The sequence below is a fragment of the Equus caballus genome, chromosome 17 (assembly GCF_041296265.1).
Source record: "Equus caballus isolate H_3958 breed thoroughbred chromosome 17, TB-T2T, whole genome shotgun sequence".
NCBI lineage: Eukaryota > Metazoa > Chordata > Mammalia > Perissodactyla > Equidae > Equus > Equus caballus.
The window spans coordinates 30,043,230-30,060,483 of NC_091700.1; the positions used below are offsets into that span (position 1 = coordinate 30,043,230).

The window sequence follows — 17,254 nt, forward strand, 5'->3', positions numbered from 1 at the left end:
TATTTTGAACTTTGAGTGTCTGTTTTACAATCAACAGGGAGTCACTGAAGATTTTTGAATAGGAAGAAACAATTGTCTTAGACAAGGTAATGGTGCAGAACGGATAGGCAAAGAGAGTTTAGAGGCATTGAGAAAATTTGGGGGACTTTATCTAAGCATGACTTAGGGTGAGTGTAGCAAGAGGAATGATTGGCAGAGAGTATAAGCCAAGAGCTGATTGTATCTGGTAACTGAGTATACGTGAGAGCTGAAAGAGAGGGAAGGATTATCTATAAATCTAAGGGTGGAGCCCCAGTGAAACTGTTAACATCACAGGGATGTCAGCACGAACTGCTGCTTTCAGGGTCTTCTCTTCCTGACTCCCCAGGAAGAGCTGAAGTAGGATTTTGCTGCAGAAATCTTATCTTAAAGAATTATGAACTACTGGGAAGAAAATGCTCAACAGGCTGCTGAGATGAAGAGCTAGAATTTGGCTAATGGATTTGGGCTATCTAAAAAAGATGAGTTTGGCAATCATGCACATGGTTGAAACTATAGAAATCCGTGCGATCAGAGCCTTGGAACCATAATATTGAGGGGACCAGAGGCAGAAGAGGAGGAAACCATCAAATGAACACGAATTAACCTAGGAATTAGGAGCTATCTAAAGATTGTACTGTTACGAAAACAATGAGGATTTTTTTCAAGAATTTGAGGTGACATGATGGTGTTTTTTCAAGAATGTCAAATGCTTCATGAAAATTAAGAGGAGTGAGCACTTTAAAAAGGGTCAAGAAATAAGGCGACTATAATGTAAAATTATTGATGTCTTTCAAGAAGATCAGTGGGAGCTGGATGTAAGAGGTTAGGAGTTAAACAAATGTATATGTATATATATGTGTGTGTGTGTGCACACATGTGTGTCTGTGTGAGTGTGTGTGCATGTGTACATACATACTCATTATCCCTAGAAGGATACACACAGAAAAATTGTTGCTTTTAAGAAGCGGAAGTGGATGTCAATGAAACAGGATGGGAATAAGGCTTACTCATTTTGTGTGTGTGTATACCTTTGTGTGTTTTGGATTTTGTACATATTGTGTATACATTAATTCTGTTAAATATAAATAAAATTATAATTTTTTTAAAAAGTGGTTGATGGTGAGGAAAATGAAGTAAGTGCTGACTCCTCTTTCAAAAAGCTTGACAATTTAAATCAAGTACAGTGAGATGGTGTATCTGTTATTTTTATTTATAGACAAAGAGGAAGCATCTGATGGAGGGGAAGGAGCACATATCAACCAAAACAGGTGATAGCAGAGGAAGCAGGATTCTGACAAAGTGGGTCACACTGTGTTTAATATCACCAGTGAAATGATATGAGCAAAGACCACACCTCAGATAAGGGCTGTGCCCTAGGACTACAGAGAAAACCGGATTAAACAAGCTCTGAAAAAGAACCAAACCAACTTTGACAGGGCAGAGGATTCCAAGTAATTTAATTGCTCGTGAGACAAAATATAACACCCTTTAATGAAAGACATTGTAAACCAGATTTCCTACAGTGTATTATCTTCAATGTCAATGTTGAGAGTACAATCAATTAATTACTACACATGAGAAAAAGAAAAAAAACACACAAAACCAAGAAAAAAAGACAATCAAGACAGACCCAGAGATTGCTCAGATGTTGGGATTGGGGAATAAGGACTTAAAATAAGATAGTATAAATATGTTCAAGAACTTAAAGGAAAAGGTGGAAGAAGTGAGTCAATGGATGAGGAATATCGGCAGAGAAATACAAATTTTTAAAAATGGAAATGCAAGAAATGAAAAGTGTAATATTTGAAATGAAAAATCTGCTAGATGAACTTCAAAACAGATTATAGACCACAGAAGAAAGGATCTGTGAAGACAAATTCATAGGCATCTAATCTGAAAAAGGGAGAAAAAGATTGAAAAAATGAACCGAACCTCAGCAACCTGAGACAACATCAAATTCTTTATTAAACATGTAATAAAAATCCTAGAAAGAGAGGAGAGAGGAAGAATGGGGCAGAAAAAAATTATGAAGATGTAATAGTCAAAAATTTTCTAAATTTCGTGGAAAATATCAACCTACAGATTCAAGAAACTCGGTGAAATGCAAGGATAATAAGCACAAAGAAAACAACGCTGAGATGCAGCACGGCAAACTACTAAATGTCAAATATAAAGAACAGAATTTAAAAGCAGCCAGAAAAAATACTGCATATGTATATATACATTTACCAGCGGTGGAATAATAATGTGAATTGATGGCTGGCTTCTTGTAAGAAAGAGTGGAGGCCAGATATAATGAAATGACATCTTTAAAGTGATAAAAAAAAAAAAAAAAAGAAAAGAAAAGACATATCAACCCCAAATTCTATATCTAGTAAAGCTATTCTTCAAAAATGAAGGTAAAAGAGAGATATTCAGATAAAGGCTAAGAGTATCTTGCCAGCAGACCTGCCTATAAGAAAAACTAACAGAATTTCTTCAGCCCACAGAGAAATGTTGCCAGATTGAAACTTGAATCTAGAGGAAGGAATGAAGAGAACTGAAAATAACTATCTTTTATTCCCTCTTAATTTCTTCTAAAAATAACTGTTTAAAGCAAAAATAATAATATTTCAAGTCAGATTATAATATGTATAGATATGAAATGTACCATGACCATAACACAAGGGATAGAGTAGATAAATGAAAATATATTACTTTAAGTGAAGTAGTATAATATTTATTTTACTTTTAATCAACTTACTTTCATTTCAGAGATTAATTCTAATTTGATTTTTGATATATTAAGGCTATATTATTGTAATTCTTAGAGCATTTTTAGATATCTAGCTAAAGTTATAGGTATAGATAAAAAACCAGTAGAGAAATAAAAGGGAATATCAAAAATTATTTTATTTTCAAAAAAATAGGAAGGAAAAAGAAATGGAAGAGCAAAAAACAAGAACCAAACCAAACCAAACCAAACAAAAAACCCAAATGGGCCAGAATCTAAACAAAAACAAAAGCAAACCCCAAACTCATAGACACAGAGAACAGATTGGTGGTTGCAAGAGGCAGGGGGTTGGGGATGGGCGAAATGGTGAAGGTGGTCAAAAAACAGCATTGGTGACTATAGATAATAATACTGTATTGTATATTTGAAAGTTGCTGAGGGTAGGTCTTAAAAGTTCTCATCACAAGGGACAAAAACCCTGTAACTGTGTGGTGATGGATGTTAATTAGACTTATTGTGGTGATCATGTTGCAATACAAATATCGAATCATTATGTTATACACCTGAAACTAATATAATGTTATATGTCATTATATCTCAATTCTTAAAAAAAAAATGAGACAAATATAAATTAATAAGAAGATAGATTTGAACCCAACCACATCAATAATCACATTAAATGTAAATATGCTAAATGTTCCAATTAAAAGCGAGAATAGTCAGGCTGGATAAAAAAGCAAGGCCCAATTATGTGCTGTCAACAAGAATTGCACGTTAAATATAAAGGCAGATAGGTTGAAGGTAAAAGAATGGAAAATGTATACTGCACAAATAATATGCATCAGAAACCTGGGTTGGCTCTATTAATATCATCTGAGGTTGACTTTAAGACAAAGGATATTATCAGAGATAAAGAGGGAACTTCATAATTATAAAAGAATAAATTGATCAAGAGGATAAAACAATCTTAAATATGATTCACTTAATAATGGACTTTCAAAATAAATAAGCCAATTATTGACAGAACTAATACAAATCCACAATTATAATGGGAGATTTTAACATCCCCTCTTTGCAATTTATAGAATAAATAAACACACACATGCACAAAATCAGTAAATATATAGCAAATTTGAAAAATGCTATCAATCCACATGACCTAGTTGACTTTTATATAACAGTACACCCAATAGACATTCAGAATACACATTCTTTCAAGTGCACATGCAGAATTCACTAAAATAGATTGCATCTTAATACATTTCAAAAGATTCGAATCTTACAGAGTAAGATTAAATAGAAATCAATAACAACAAGCTATATAAATAATAATAATACTTCTTGAAATCAATAGCAATAAGATATATAAAGAATAATAAAATACTTAGAAATTCTCCCAAATAGTTAGAAATTAAGGAACACATTAAATAATCTATGGGTCAAAGAATAAACCCAAGGGATATTATTAAAGTATTAGGAACACAATGATAATGAAAACACGACATGCTAAAATTTGTGAGATGTAGCTAAAGAAGTGTTTAGAGGAAATTGATAATATTAAATGTCTATATTAGAAAATAAAAAGATGTAAAAGCAATAAGATAAGCTTCTAGTTTAAGAAGTTAGAAAAAGAAGCAAACTATGCCCAATGTAAGTAGAGGAAAGTAAATAGCAATAATAAAAGAACAAACAAAATGAATTAGCAAATATGTAAACAATAGAGGAAATTAACAGTCAAATATTGTTTTACTTTTTAAAAGAATAATAAAATTGATAGGCTTTTAGCAAGAAAGAAGACATAAATTGCTAACATCAGCAGTAACACAGGGGATGTTACTGGATATCCAAGGATGATAAAACTATGTTTCAAGCAACTTTCTGTCAATAAATTTGATAACATATAAAACTGACAAATTCTTTGAAAAGCTCATCTTACCAAATAGAATGGAAAAGTAATTGGAAATCTGAAAATCCTATATATGCTAAAGGAATTGAATTTAGAATTCAAACCTTTCAACAAAGAAAACTTCAAGCCCAGATGGTTTCACTGGTGATTTCTATCGAATGCTGTTTTTTAAAAAACCCACAAAAACAATAAATGATTCCACACAAACTTTCTTAGAAAATACTAGAGGAGGGAAAACTTTTCAACTCATTTTATGGGGCCAGAATAACCCTGTTAACAAAACCTGACAAAGACATTATAAGTAAAGACCAATATTCCTCATGAATATAGACACAAAATCCAAAATTTTAACATAGCAAATAAATCCAGTACTATATAAAAAGGAAAATAAATCAACAAGGTGGGTGTTTAATCAGTGCAATCAATAAGACAAATAAAATAATAAAGAGGGTGGGGAATCATACTGACCATCTCAATATTTGCAAAAAGGGCTTTTGACAATACTGAATACCCCTTCATGATTAAAAATCAGCAAATTAAGAATAGAAATACACTTCCACATCCTGATAGAGAATGCCTATGAAAAATCTACAGCTAATATCATACTTAATAATAAAATATTGAACACTTTCTCCCTAATTTTGGGAGCAAGGCAAGATTTACGTTCTCATCACTTTATTCAGTAACGTGGTAGAGGTCATAGACATTGCAATAAAGCAAGAAAAAGAAAGAAAAGGTGTAAAGATGAAAAACCTAGAAGTAAAAGTGTCTTATTTGCAGATGACATGATTATTTATGTAGAAAATCCTAACCAATATGAACTAACAAGTGAATTTAGCATGGTTCCAGAATACAAGGTCACTATACAAAAATCAACTTTATATATTCTAGCAGCAAAAACAGCTTGAAATGAAATTTAAAATGAATTTTAAAATGCCTTTTCTATTATGTCACACCACCCACAACCATTATTTTGAAACCTAAGCATAAAGCTAATACCATAAATCTTTTAGCAAAAAATATACAGCATATTTTCTAACTTTGAAGTAGATGAAATTTGCTTAGAAAAAACACAAAAAGACCTAAATACAAGACAATGATAAATCAGACCTCATTAAAATTTTTCAAAGCCTGTTCATGAAAACACATTGTTAAGAACGTGAAAAGGCAAGCCACAGACTGGGAGAAAATATTTGTTTTCTGAACACACATATATAATACACACTTATAATGTCTTTTTATATATGTATATAATAGGAAGACAAATCCATAAAAAATGGGCAAAAGGCTTGAAAAGATATTTCATGATACAAGATGTAGGAATAGTCAATAAGCTCATGAAAAGATATCCAGCATCATTTATTATTCATGGCAATGCAGCTGAAGACACTAAGATAGCATTTCACACTGACTAGAATGGTAAAATTTTGAAAAGACTTGTACCAGCTGTTGGAGAAGATGTAGAATAGCTGGAGCTCTCAACATTGCTGATGAAAGTGAATAAGTTACCAACATTTTGGCAAAGTTTGGCAGTTTTTTATGAACTTAACATACATGTACTATACCACCCAGTAAATCTATTCCTCGAAATGAAAATGCATGCCTACAAAAAGACTTATTCAAGAACCCATGTTCATGGCTAATTTATTCATAATAGTTTCAAACTAGAAACAATCCAAGCAACCCAAACTAGAAATAGCTCAAACATCCTTCAACAGAATGGAGAAACAAGTTGCGGTGTATTCACACCATGGAGTACTAATCAGCAGTAAAAACAAATGAACTTCAATGCATGTATTGAGAAGACACTTTGAGAGTGTTTTTGAAAACAACCTACTTTTCCTTCAAGACTCAGCTCCAGTATCTGCTACCCTGAGGGCAACCCTTGATGCCTATGGGCCTCACTGCAGGCAGAGTGAGGTGTGCCTCTTGTGTTGTTCAATGGTTGTATCCCACCTGTGCTTAAAACAGAGCAATGTGGATATTTTTCTTTTCTGTATATCTCACCAAACTAAGAGATCCTTGAAGTCAGTGATTGTCTTACCCATCTCTGAAACCCCAACATCTTACCCAGCCCTGGAAGTAGTATATAAACTCAATCAATACTTGTGAAAGAATAAAGGGACACCACAGACGCATCTTTTGTTTCCTTTGAGTCTCTGAAGGCCAGTACAATAGTTATTCAGTAATGTCTGTTAAATAGTGAATTTCATTATTTGGATGTAAGTAACTGGAGGGCTGGATTAGGTTTCTATCCCAATATTTGTTTTTATCACCAACAGTTTGACTAGATTAGTCATGGACAATTTAGTTTAATTCAAGGCAATCTGCCAATGGTCATCCAACTAGTCTGGTGTCAGAGTTGGGACCTGGGTTACTAACTGTTTGTCCTGCCTCACAAGAACTGGCACAGCCTGTCAGAATCCCTGCAAGGGACATGTCATCCTGTTTGGCTGGAGCATGTTGGCAGCAGTGGGAGGAGAGGTGGGTACTGCCATCCTGAGGACAGCAGTTTCTGTTTTGTTGTTTCCTGGCTGTAACCTGGCCCTTCCCATTTGAGGGGGTGGAGCAGAACTCTTTTCTGAAAGCTGAGTAGGAGAAGCTTGGGCACAAGAGTGAGCAGAGGATGGATAGGGGCTGAGACATTTTAGCTTCTTCATGCTTGAGAGGGCAGTAAGAAATCATATTCCCAGAGTAACGGCATGAGTAGAAACCAAGTCTGTCCTTAACTGCAAGTATAACCTTAGCAATAATCTAAAAACTACTCTGAACTTGGGCATGGAAAATTGATAATAGTGTCTAAGAACACATTTAGAAATTTTGCTCATTCTGATGGTTGGAAGCTAATTTCATCTACCTAACGGTACCAGAAGAATTCTTCAATGTATATTCCACTCATATTCATTAAAAAATCCATTTACAATAACTCTTTTCTTTTTTGGCCTTATATATTGTTCTTACAGAAATTAAATAGTTAAATTTTATACAGCAGGCTCTTGGTATTGTCTATGGATAGGCTGTGACTATTTAAGGGAACATCAGAAATCAGATGTGATAACACCAAAGATAGAGGAGGAGAAAAAGGAATGAACAGGAGGAGATTTGTTTAAGGGTGGAAATCAAACTGTCTAATCTTTTCATTCTGTCAATTAAACAGATCTTGTCTTCTTTCAATACCCCAAGCTTTACCCCTACCACCCAAATAGTCTATTCTCTCTGGCTGATCTTTAGCCACACATGAATCTGGTTAAAGAACAGGCAACAAAGCGTGACGGACCAATAAATGGGCTTAACCTCCAGTATTTGAGAAAATACTGGCAAAATCTACAGCACAATAAGTTGTTCTCACTTCTATATCCAAAGAGGAGCCGTTGCTCCAAGGGACGTTCCAATTTGGGAATGTGTGGGGAAGAATTTTCTGTTAGTAGGAACATATAGTTTTCCTGGGACACTCCTTGAAGCTATAATAAGAAACATGTCACCCATTCTCCTTTCTCATCTTTGCAAGTATTACCATATACCACTAGGCTGAGTACTGTCATTACTAGAAGAAAGAGTATGGATTAGTCCAACGCATATCCCAACTTGGGAATGGCAAATCTGGAATCCAGACTCACCTATATTTGAGTCCATGTTGAGAAGTCTACACTTTTGATTATATGTTTGCCTATTTGTAAATTATTAGATTGAACTTGCTTTAGGTTCCCTCTCAGAAAACAATTCATGGGAGCAAAGGATCAATAAACTTGGAATAATATAATTACAAAATTGGTTCTCATACAGGAAGATAGGATAAACCTACTTCAGTCTTTATCAGTATTCTCTGTTTTCAGAATCATTAAACCACCTTATTGAGGAAATGTTTTCTAATATTTCACTGTACTTTTCTGCTTAAATCTAGGCAGTATCAATTTGGCATTTACTTTTCCAAGTATAACTATTAATTTTTTGAATGACCATAAAGGCCTTATTACAGTGTAAATCAGCCTAGATTTATTTTGCATAATTTTCAGCTATTTCTAAGACAGTAGTCTTTCAGTTTAACAAGATAATGAGTTTGGATGAATACATCTTTTCTGGTTCCTGAACACACACACACACACACACACACTTCCAATGTTTTCCTTTTTATTTATTCCAGAAATTAAACCAAGGATGTCTCTTTGTCTTTTCTCCTTTGTACATGGCACTAATACATTTATTCATTAATAAATAGTCTAGTCTCTTTTCTTCCAGCCATTTTTTCCTCCAGAGCAAAAAGTTGCTTCTGAGCAACTTCAAAGTTTGAAGTATTAAATATGAATCAGAATGGATCCTTTCTCTTTCACTGAGAGTTATGTTGAAATGAACCTGTTCTAATAGGCATAAAGGTAATTAACTTTGGTTACACTCTGCAGGAATCTCACATAATCAGAGTCAAATCTGGAAAAACTTAACCCATTCTGTGTGCAGAAGGGGCACGTTAGAGAATCGAGACTCTGAAGAACAGAAGTAGGAAGGCTAAGAAGAAAGAACCCCTTTTCACTACAACGGACGCCCTGAACCTCCACGACTAAACTACTAAGAGAACTGCAAAAGCTGTTCTTACACGATGTCTTCTGTAGAAGTGAAAGCAATGCTCCCAGTCAGTTTTTGTATTTTCCAGCTCGTTTGTTAGAGATTTCTAGACAGAGACAATTTGTGGCTTGGCCTTAACGTAAATATTCAAGTGCTTCATAATGATTCTAACTGGGCTCTCACTCTGTCAAAGTCTGGAAACTAACATGCATGTGTTCTAGGGAAACACCGTAGTTTCTAAGTTGACTCTACTTTAAATCAGATAAGTGACATATATGAGAATTATGGATGACACTATATGGAATTCTTTTTGCAAGCATATACCCTATAAGCCAGTACCTTTATATGGGTAAAAATATAAAAGAAGCAGAAAAGAAATAGTACTGAATTTTAACATCATTTTTTGAACTCTCAAGAGCCAAGGAATTGCTGGGCAAAAACTCAATACTGTCTCATTGCTTCTCTCCCTGGCCCCATTCTATCAGGAACACTATCTTGTGTTGTAAATCTTTAATTTGCTTTTAATGTGGCAACAATCTCAGAAGATTTTCAAAGTCTTTTAGATAAGTAATACAAGTTCAGTATCATTTGATTTATGAATATAAAAGGAACAAAATGCATGTGAAAGCAAATGAAAGTCTTATGAATCAGATATAACTTATGCAATATGTTCCAGCAGTCCTTGTTACTCTTTCATGTTTATGTAATTTTTGTATATTTGTAAAAGTCTTCAAGCTTGCTTTTATTCTGTTTCTCACAGCTGCCGCATGAGGCAAATTTGTGCCAGGAGACTAGAGAAATGAAAAGAGTTCCCCAGAGCAACCCAGAAAAGAAGGCACTGATCCAGATTGCAAATTCCCGGTCCCTTGGTCTCTCACTCATTAGACACGAAGTCCCAGCTCCTCTTATTTCTTCACTTCCTCAAAAGCTCCTTACCCTTCCCTTATTTTAATGAGGCCCATGGGACCTCCTTTTGGCCACATTTCAGGCCCTTTTTTAACCACTCCACCACTTTCCTAGCCCGTAGGAAAAATTTACTCCGTAGCCTAGGGGAAAAGTTAATTTGCTGATATTCCAAATTGGTCTGCTACAGCCACTACGTACTGCTTTTCCCTTCAGAGGTGTGGATTATGTACTCTTCCCACAGAGATTCAACATGCCCACTCTCCAAGGTGCAGTATTGCCTTCTGAACAGCATTTCTACAAATCCCCCATGATCTTCATCCTTCTTGACTTGCTAATAGAGGCTCATCCAAGGGTAAAGTGAGGGAAAAATTAAGTAAAGAGGAAGGATTTTTCTAAACACTCAAGACTGTGGAATTTTATCTCGTTCATAGTACTGGATACGATCTAGCCCATATCACTCCCTGCTGAAACACAAGTTTTCTTGTCCATAGTCTGTCCTGGGGATCCGTGAGTCCCACAGTCCTAATCTTTTTTCACCTTCTCTCATCACTTCATTGACTAAAATATAGTAGATGCAAGAAAGGAATTTCCCTCTTTTCTAACACCTCTCTCCTCCTTGTCTTACTGTTTTAGATAATGTAATGCAAGAGTCCTGAGGTAGAAAGATGCAGATCTTCTTAGGCAAAAATGAACTCAGTTGGCATTCATTGTGAATCATAAACCTGCATTTAAAAAAAGATGCTCCAGTCTTTATAAATTAGATGCCAAGTCCCTGCTGTAGTCCCACCGTGTATAATATACTGGGGGAAGTGATCAGTAGTTGGTCCGGTCCGGGCAGTGTTAAATAAATCACGCTGACTTTATGAGCGTGGAGCGGCACTTACTGGGTAGTCTCTTGCTTATGTAGTAATCCTTGGCTAGCATAAGTACTAGGGATTTATATTACCACATGCACTTTTAGTGATCATCTGAAATATATCACTTTCCTGTTAAGGGAATGCCAGATGACATCCATCTATTCGAAACCATTTATCGAGTTCTCAGTATAGCCAGGTATTGTGCTAAATTAAACCACAGTTATCTGGGGTTTCACAAAATCAGGTAGATACTAAAAAGAGTTTGATTTCAGCTTTCTTTTCTAAAAGCACTTAAAATGTCCTCTTTATTTTCTTACATTGGTAGATAGCGTATGGGAGATATGATTTCATCTTGATGATGGGGAAGTGCTGTACTGCATATTGTAATGCTGACTCCTATGCCTCCTCGTACAAGGTATGTGGACACAGCTATGAGCTTTGGGCTAAAATATGCTGAAGCTAGGAAATAACCTGGACTATTTGTGTTTGCTTGTTTATTTTAATCAAATCTTAATGGCAGCTCTATTTGTTGCATTTTGATTACTCAAAGTTTTAGATTCCTAGAGTAGAATGACCATTAAGATGTAATAGGCTGCTAATTTTTACTTTATTTCTTTAAATGTCTATGTAAATATGAACACTTCCAGTGTTCAAAATGTCGTACTCAGAGATCATGTTAAAATCTTTTCAAGATATCTGGTGAGCAGATAAAAGTAATTTGTAGTAAAAATTATGGTTATAGTAGTGGAAAGAAAGAATGCTGTCATGATAACCGATTTCCACTAGATTTGAAGTAAAAACAAAATCGCTATCACAAAAGTCTAAATAGAGTTTATTTGCAATGGTCACAATAAAAATTCCTGATCATAGTCTTGCCAAAGGAAGCCAGTTTTTTGTCTTTATAGTGAAATTGCTATTTGCATTTGCCAGCTTAATTTACCAAATGGCACTCATTCATGTAAGTTGTTTGTGATATTGTCAATCTGGAACTAATACATATAATCGGCACACTATAGGTAATTTACTTAAAGCCGAAGAACACATGAATTATTGAGGCTAGGCTAAGACTTCAGCTCTTGAGCTCTTGTAGTTACTTCTGGGCCAATCCTATTGCTTACTTGCTCTGGAATATGTTCGTACACCTTCTGGCTTTAGTGAGCAGTTAATCAACAATATTCAGCGCTACTTTGACCAGATATATTATTTAGAACCTTGTGAGTTAGTCTATGGCATCATGTCAGAATTATAGTTTGATGTAAATTACAATGTAAACATGAATCATATTCAGAAAATCATTAGCGGGCTAGCTTCCATATCACTGTATCTATATTCTACCTACATATCCTCATATCAACTTGGATGTATACAAGCAGAAATTTTGCTCTGAAGTAGAAGTATTTTCTCCCTCAAGTCCAGAAAATATGTTGAAATCAAAATGGTAACCAAAGTTTTTGTGGGAAAAAAGCTATTGTCAAAATAGTAAACAAATTTTATAATTTCTCTTCACTGGTATGTATTTTCTTTTCCAACCTTATTATTTGCAGATTTTACTCTGCTAGAAAAATATATTTCAGAGAGAAATAAATCTATCAGCTACCTACTTTTTCTATGGTATAAAGTCTCATTATTTTCCTATGTATTGATGTCATGATGTCTTATATTCTAATTTTTTTAAATTTCTATTTAAGAGGCAACAAGCAAGGTAAAATGTCTTTCAAGAACATAGTGATCATTCACAGAACTGAATAATGATCAATGAAATGATAACCCAAGACGTGAATAAATATAGCATTAGTGCTGGAAAATGTCAACCCCATCACTTCAAAAGGGCAAAAGTGTCACCGGACACAAGCTGGTGTTTCTCATTTCATACAGTGGGTGTATCCTGAAATTCTCCAAAAGATTCATTTTATTCTTATTAAGAGGTGTGTATTGAATTGTAAAGGACGTTCATGATAAAACAGTGCTTGATAATGTCAGCTGTATTATTCAGTCATGTCGTCCATTCATTTAATCTTCTGGCAGTTTAGAAAGTCCTTACCTTCTAATTTCCTCTTGTCATCCAAATGCTGCCTAATGTTAATGACTGAGGATTGGATGGTTACCTTTAGTCATATGATACCCTCTTTTTTATGGCACATAAATTGTAAATGAATGCTAGAGTTTATAGTAGATTCTTGTAAAAAGAATCATAGATTATGTCCCACCTGACTTATTCATAAGATAGACTCAAGGTATAACTAATACAAAGAAACAAAATATACTGGCCTCTAAATATACATACATACATATATATTCAATTATATGTTTTTCATACATATTACTTGCTCATTATCCAGTTTAGTGGATGTTAAATTGTGGAAAAAAAGAAAAAACATTCTTTGCTAAGTGTTCTCCATAGATTGCATCTGCAGCCTCCTATTCTGTGTTGAGCTCTACCTGGATGATTGGCACAACTTTTAAAGTGTAATCACTGCATGGAAAGCTAAATTATGTTTGATTGCATCTTCAGAATAATGTCAAAAAGGAAAAAAGGCAGATGTTTTTATATTTTTTCCTCTCAGGCTGGTTCTAAGTTTCATTATTCAACTGTTTTATGTAAAAACCAATTGCAGAGTAGAAGAATGTAGCCTGGCATACAAGATCACGTGGACAGGGTGAGGTAATCTGGGAACAGCACCCCGAGCCCTGCTTCTCAGCCCAGGGTGGTGATGGTAAATGAGCTGGCACAGTGGGGAGCCCGTTCTCCCTCCTGACCACCCTCTTGGGGCTCTCTGTTTGAACTCTGTACACAGGGCTTTCAGAAGGATCCAGAGATGACAACAAAACCGCATTTGTTTGCATCTGTCAGTCGAATGGATTCTTCAGATAGCCTAAACACTACCCTTTTGTCTTTCAGAGGACAAAACTACATTTGATAATTTAATAGTATTTTTTAATAGATTGAGAAGAATTTTCATTAAAAGATGGCCACCGCGTAAACACAGGCTGTTTAAATAATCTCATTTCCCTCTTACCTTATGTCAGAAAGTTAGACTTCTAACGCACCTTATTCATGCTACAACCTGATTTATATCCCTGAGTTAAGAACTCTGAGTGGCATCAATCCATAGCATCTGAAAGTCTTGGGCAAAGACATGTCAGAACTCCTTTAAGGAACAGATCACCCCCTGAATTCTAGACTTACAACATCAGTGACCTCATAGTTAAAGCATGCCTTAATGATCCAATGGTAGACATTGTCCAGTAAACACATGGAATATTTCTCATTGTTATCAATGGGTGTTTCCTAGAACTTCTGAACTGTTTCTAAACCCACAGCCCTATGGTGTTTCCAAAGTTTGATTTACAAAAGAAATAGACACCTAAAAGATTTTCCATTCCAAATCTCTTTTTTTTCCTCTTTTTTGGCAGAAGTTAGATTTGAATAGTTACCTCAAAGCCATTTTGTGTCACCAAAATCTTTCTTTCTCTAGGTCTAAAATCCTAAAAGGAGCCATGAGAGGTAAATCAATTCACCCCACAAAACTAAATGATTGTTGCTTTTTTAAAACACACACGCTTCTTTTCTCCTATTTCTCTTTCACATGGTTGGATTGCCACTCAGACAGAGAGGAAAACAAAGTTCACTGGCCCCCAGGGAGAGTGGTGCAGCTGCAAATGAAGGGTGGGCTGAGGTGATGAAACAGTGGGTGTGCTCTGTTGGCCTCTTCGTTTCCTCATGGCCGATGCCTCAGGGGTGAAGATCAGTGGAAGGCCGGGGAAAGGCAGCTCCGTGCCAGCTCTCCCTCGGAGATACCACCACAGAGGGACATTTGAGCCACATTTTTTATTTTACCATAAATTATAGAACAAAACAAAGAGGATATATGTCTCAAGAATTAGGTCCACTTCTTGGCTTTGCTTTAGAAAATGCTTCCCCAGGCTCAGGGAAACCTTTACAGTGCCCACTTTGTGAACTCTTCACTCCATGTACAGGATGTAGGGAAAAATAGTACAGCACAGCAGAGCACAGACCATGGTGGCAGACTGCCGTGGGTTCAAATCCTGACTACTACCATATACTGTTCTATATCCTCAGTTTAATTTTCTTACCCGATAAATGAAAATGAAATACCTACCTCAGAGAGTTGAAAGAAAATGGATGCAGCAGACGTAGTACAGATCATTGCTCATATTAAATGCTCCATATATGGTAGAAGATATGATCATGGTTGTTGTAGCCCCTTAGTCCTCTACTTTAAAGAACACGGGAAATAGGATTTCTCCCTGTCCTCCTGGAAAGGAAGACTTCAAAGCTCAGCAACTTCTCTCGCCACTGCTCTTGTTGAAATAGCATTTTGGGTAGGGAAATCATAACATTCACCATCCAAACTCAGACACTTTTGAGAGTGAAATGGAGTGCTAATCTGATGGGATGCCAGGGCATCGGGCGTAAATCGGCACTCTATCTGGAAAATGGGAGTTTGGTCACCCTAACTACGGGACTATTCAGGAAGCTGAGATCCTAAACCTTCTTTCCGTTTCAAAGTCTGAAGCATAACTGGAAAGAAAGGTGCTAATTTTTTCAAAAATCTCTTCTCCTAGTTGAAGAAGAATAGGAAACAACTGCTCCCACTACTTTATTCCGAAACTCTATGTTTAAAAAATGAGTCAAGACAACAAAGCATTATTGCTGCTTTACTATGCCTGTGTGAGAACACTCGCTGGCTCAGCAGGACCTGGGGCCCAGTTATGCCACCCACACAAGCAGAGAGTTGGAGCAAAAGACCTCTGAGATCTCTAACAGCTTAGAATTGCTGTTAATCTCCAGGAGTCCTGGAGTAATATTGCATAATAATTTCGGTAGCATTATCTTTTCTAAACTCAGATTTTGCATCCTTCTGAAAGTAGTGTTCAACTCAGCTTGTGACCAAAACACGCTAATCATGGAAGCACCAAGAAGGAATGAATAATACTCTATGTATCTTTATTGGGAGTGTTTTGGGTGCCAGACACCATTATTTCATTTACGACCCACAGCAAGCCTCTGTGGTAGGTACTGTCATCACCCGTTAAATGGAACATCTGAGACACAGAAGTTAAGTAAGTAATCAAGGTCTTGCAACTAGTAAGCTTGTAGTGTGGCTTTGAATGGAGAGAGTGGGACTTCAGAGTTTGTGTTTTTAACCCTGTGCCATTAAACAAAGCAGAGTGACCTTAAGGAGAGGAGGAGGCCTCCAAATTTCTACCACTGGGTCAGAGGAAACAGATTTTATTTAGATTTTATGTGGTGAAAGAGTCATTTCTGTGGCCCATACCTTCAAAGTGCTATCTTTTGGCCTGGATTGTAAATGAGAGCAAAACTTGTCCTCAGTAGGGTAAATATCCGTAAGGTGCATTTTAACATGCAGTCGTCTGAAAAATGCTTGGTTTCCACATTGTGACTTGAAAGGCCTGGAAAATAAATATCGTTCTGATTGCTCTCTTGCTCATTGGGAACCCATTTCAATGTCTCACCAGTCTGCACTGAACACCAATATGTGACCAACCTTCCAATTTGCATGACAGTTTCTACTGAGCTTCTCAGCAGTTAATACCTCTTTTGCAGCTTGTTTAAGAGCTTTGATAATTACGTTGCCAAAGAGCAAAAGACAGTTTGTAATCAACGCATACATTTTGTCGTATGGAAAGAAATTCAAGGAGGCCACAGCTTACACTAACCCAGATAATTTGCTTCCAGGAAGTAATTTAAAAAATGAGTTAGACTGATTTGAACCACATTGCTACATAAGATTTACACGAAATCTAAAGACAGTGGGTCTGAGGTCTGAATTTTGCTTCTTGATAAGTCAATTTTTTAACAGGTAAAAAAATTATATTCTGGAGTCTACAGATACTAGACTCAGTTTTCCAGACTCTTTTAAATAGGAATTAGATTTGCTTCAATCATACTGATAGTTCCGTCTTTTATTTTATTTTTTTCTATTCAAAGCTTTTGATTTTCAACTTTTAACCAAATTTATATTATGTTTTTGTTCATTCATTCATTCATTTATTCATTTCATTTAGCTACTTTTTGGGGGCATCTAATGACTTCTTTCCATAATTCCTCAGCATGTTCTTTTAACAAGTTCTCATACGCTTGAATAAATATGTGTTGCGTCATATTTGTATGTTTTACTTTGTGTTGAACTCTGGATTTGGAAACTCAATGTGACATAAGTGGTGCTTGGTTACCTCCTCCAGGGTTTTTATGACTACAAATTTGGAAACAGTGTATACACAGGCTTTACTTCCTGAAATATAGTGACA

At 35.7% G+C, this 17,254-nt stretch overlaps 2 protein-coding genes across 7 annotated transcripts in view; one reads left to right on the top strand and one right to left on the bottom strand.

Moving 5' to 3' along the window:
* Window positions 1–17,254, bottom strand: part of STARD13 (StAR related lipid transfer domain containing 13) — a 487,282-nt gene that overhangs the window by 434,986 nt on the left and 35,042 nt on the right. The window lies entirely within an intron of this gene.
* The window catches only part of RFC3 (replication factor C subunit 3), a 186,228-nt gene continuing 179,286 nt past the window's right edge, over window positions 10,313–17,254 (top strand). Inside the window, exons 1-3 of one of the 3 annotated variants that reach the window (XM_070239518.1) lie at window positions 11,055–11,156; window positions 11,286–11,375; window positions 14,437–14,465. Coding sequence is in view for 2 of the 3 variants with exons in the window: in XM_070239515.1 (XP_070095616.1) it covers window positions 10,328–10,369; window positions 11,286–11,375 (132 nt within the window). In the remaining variant the exon portion in view is untranslated. Of the gene's footprint in view, window positions 10,370–11,023; window positions 11,157–11,285; window positions 11,376–14,436; window positions 14,466–17,254 lie in introns of those variants that run through there. The other 2 variants (XM_070239515.1, XM_070239517.1) reach the window with 2 other exon arrangements.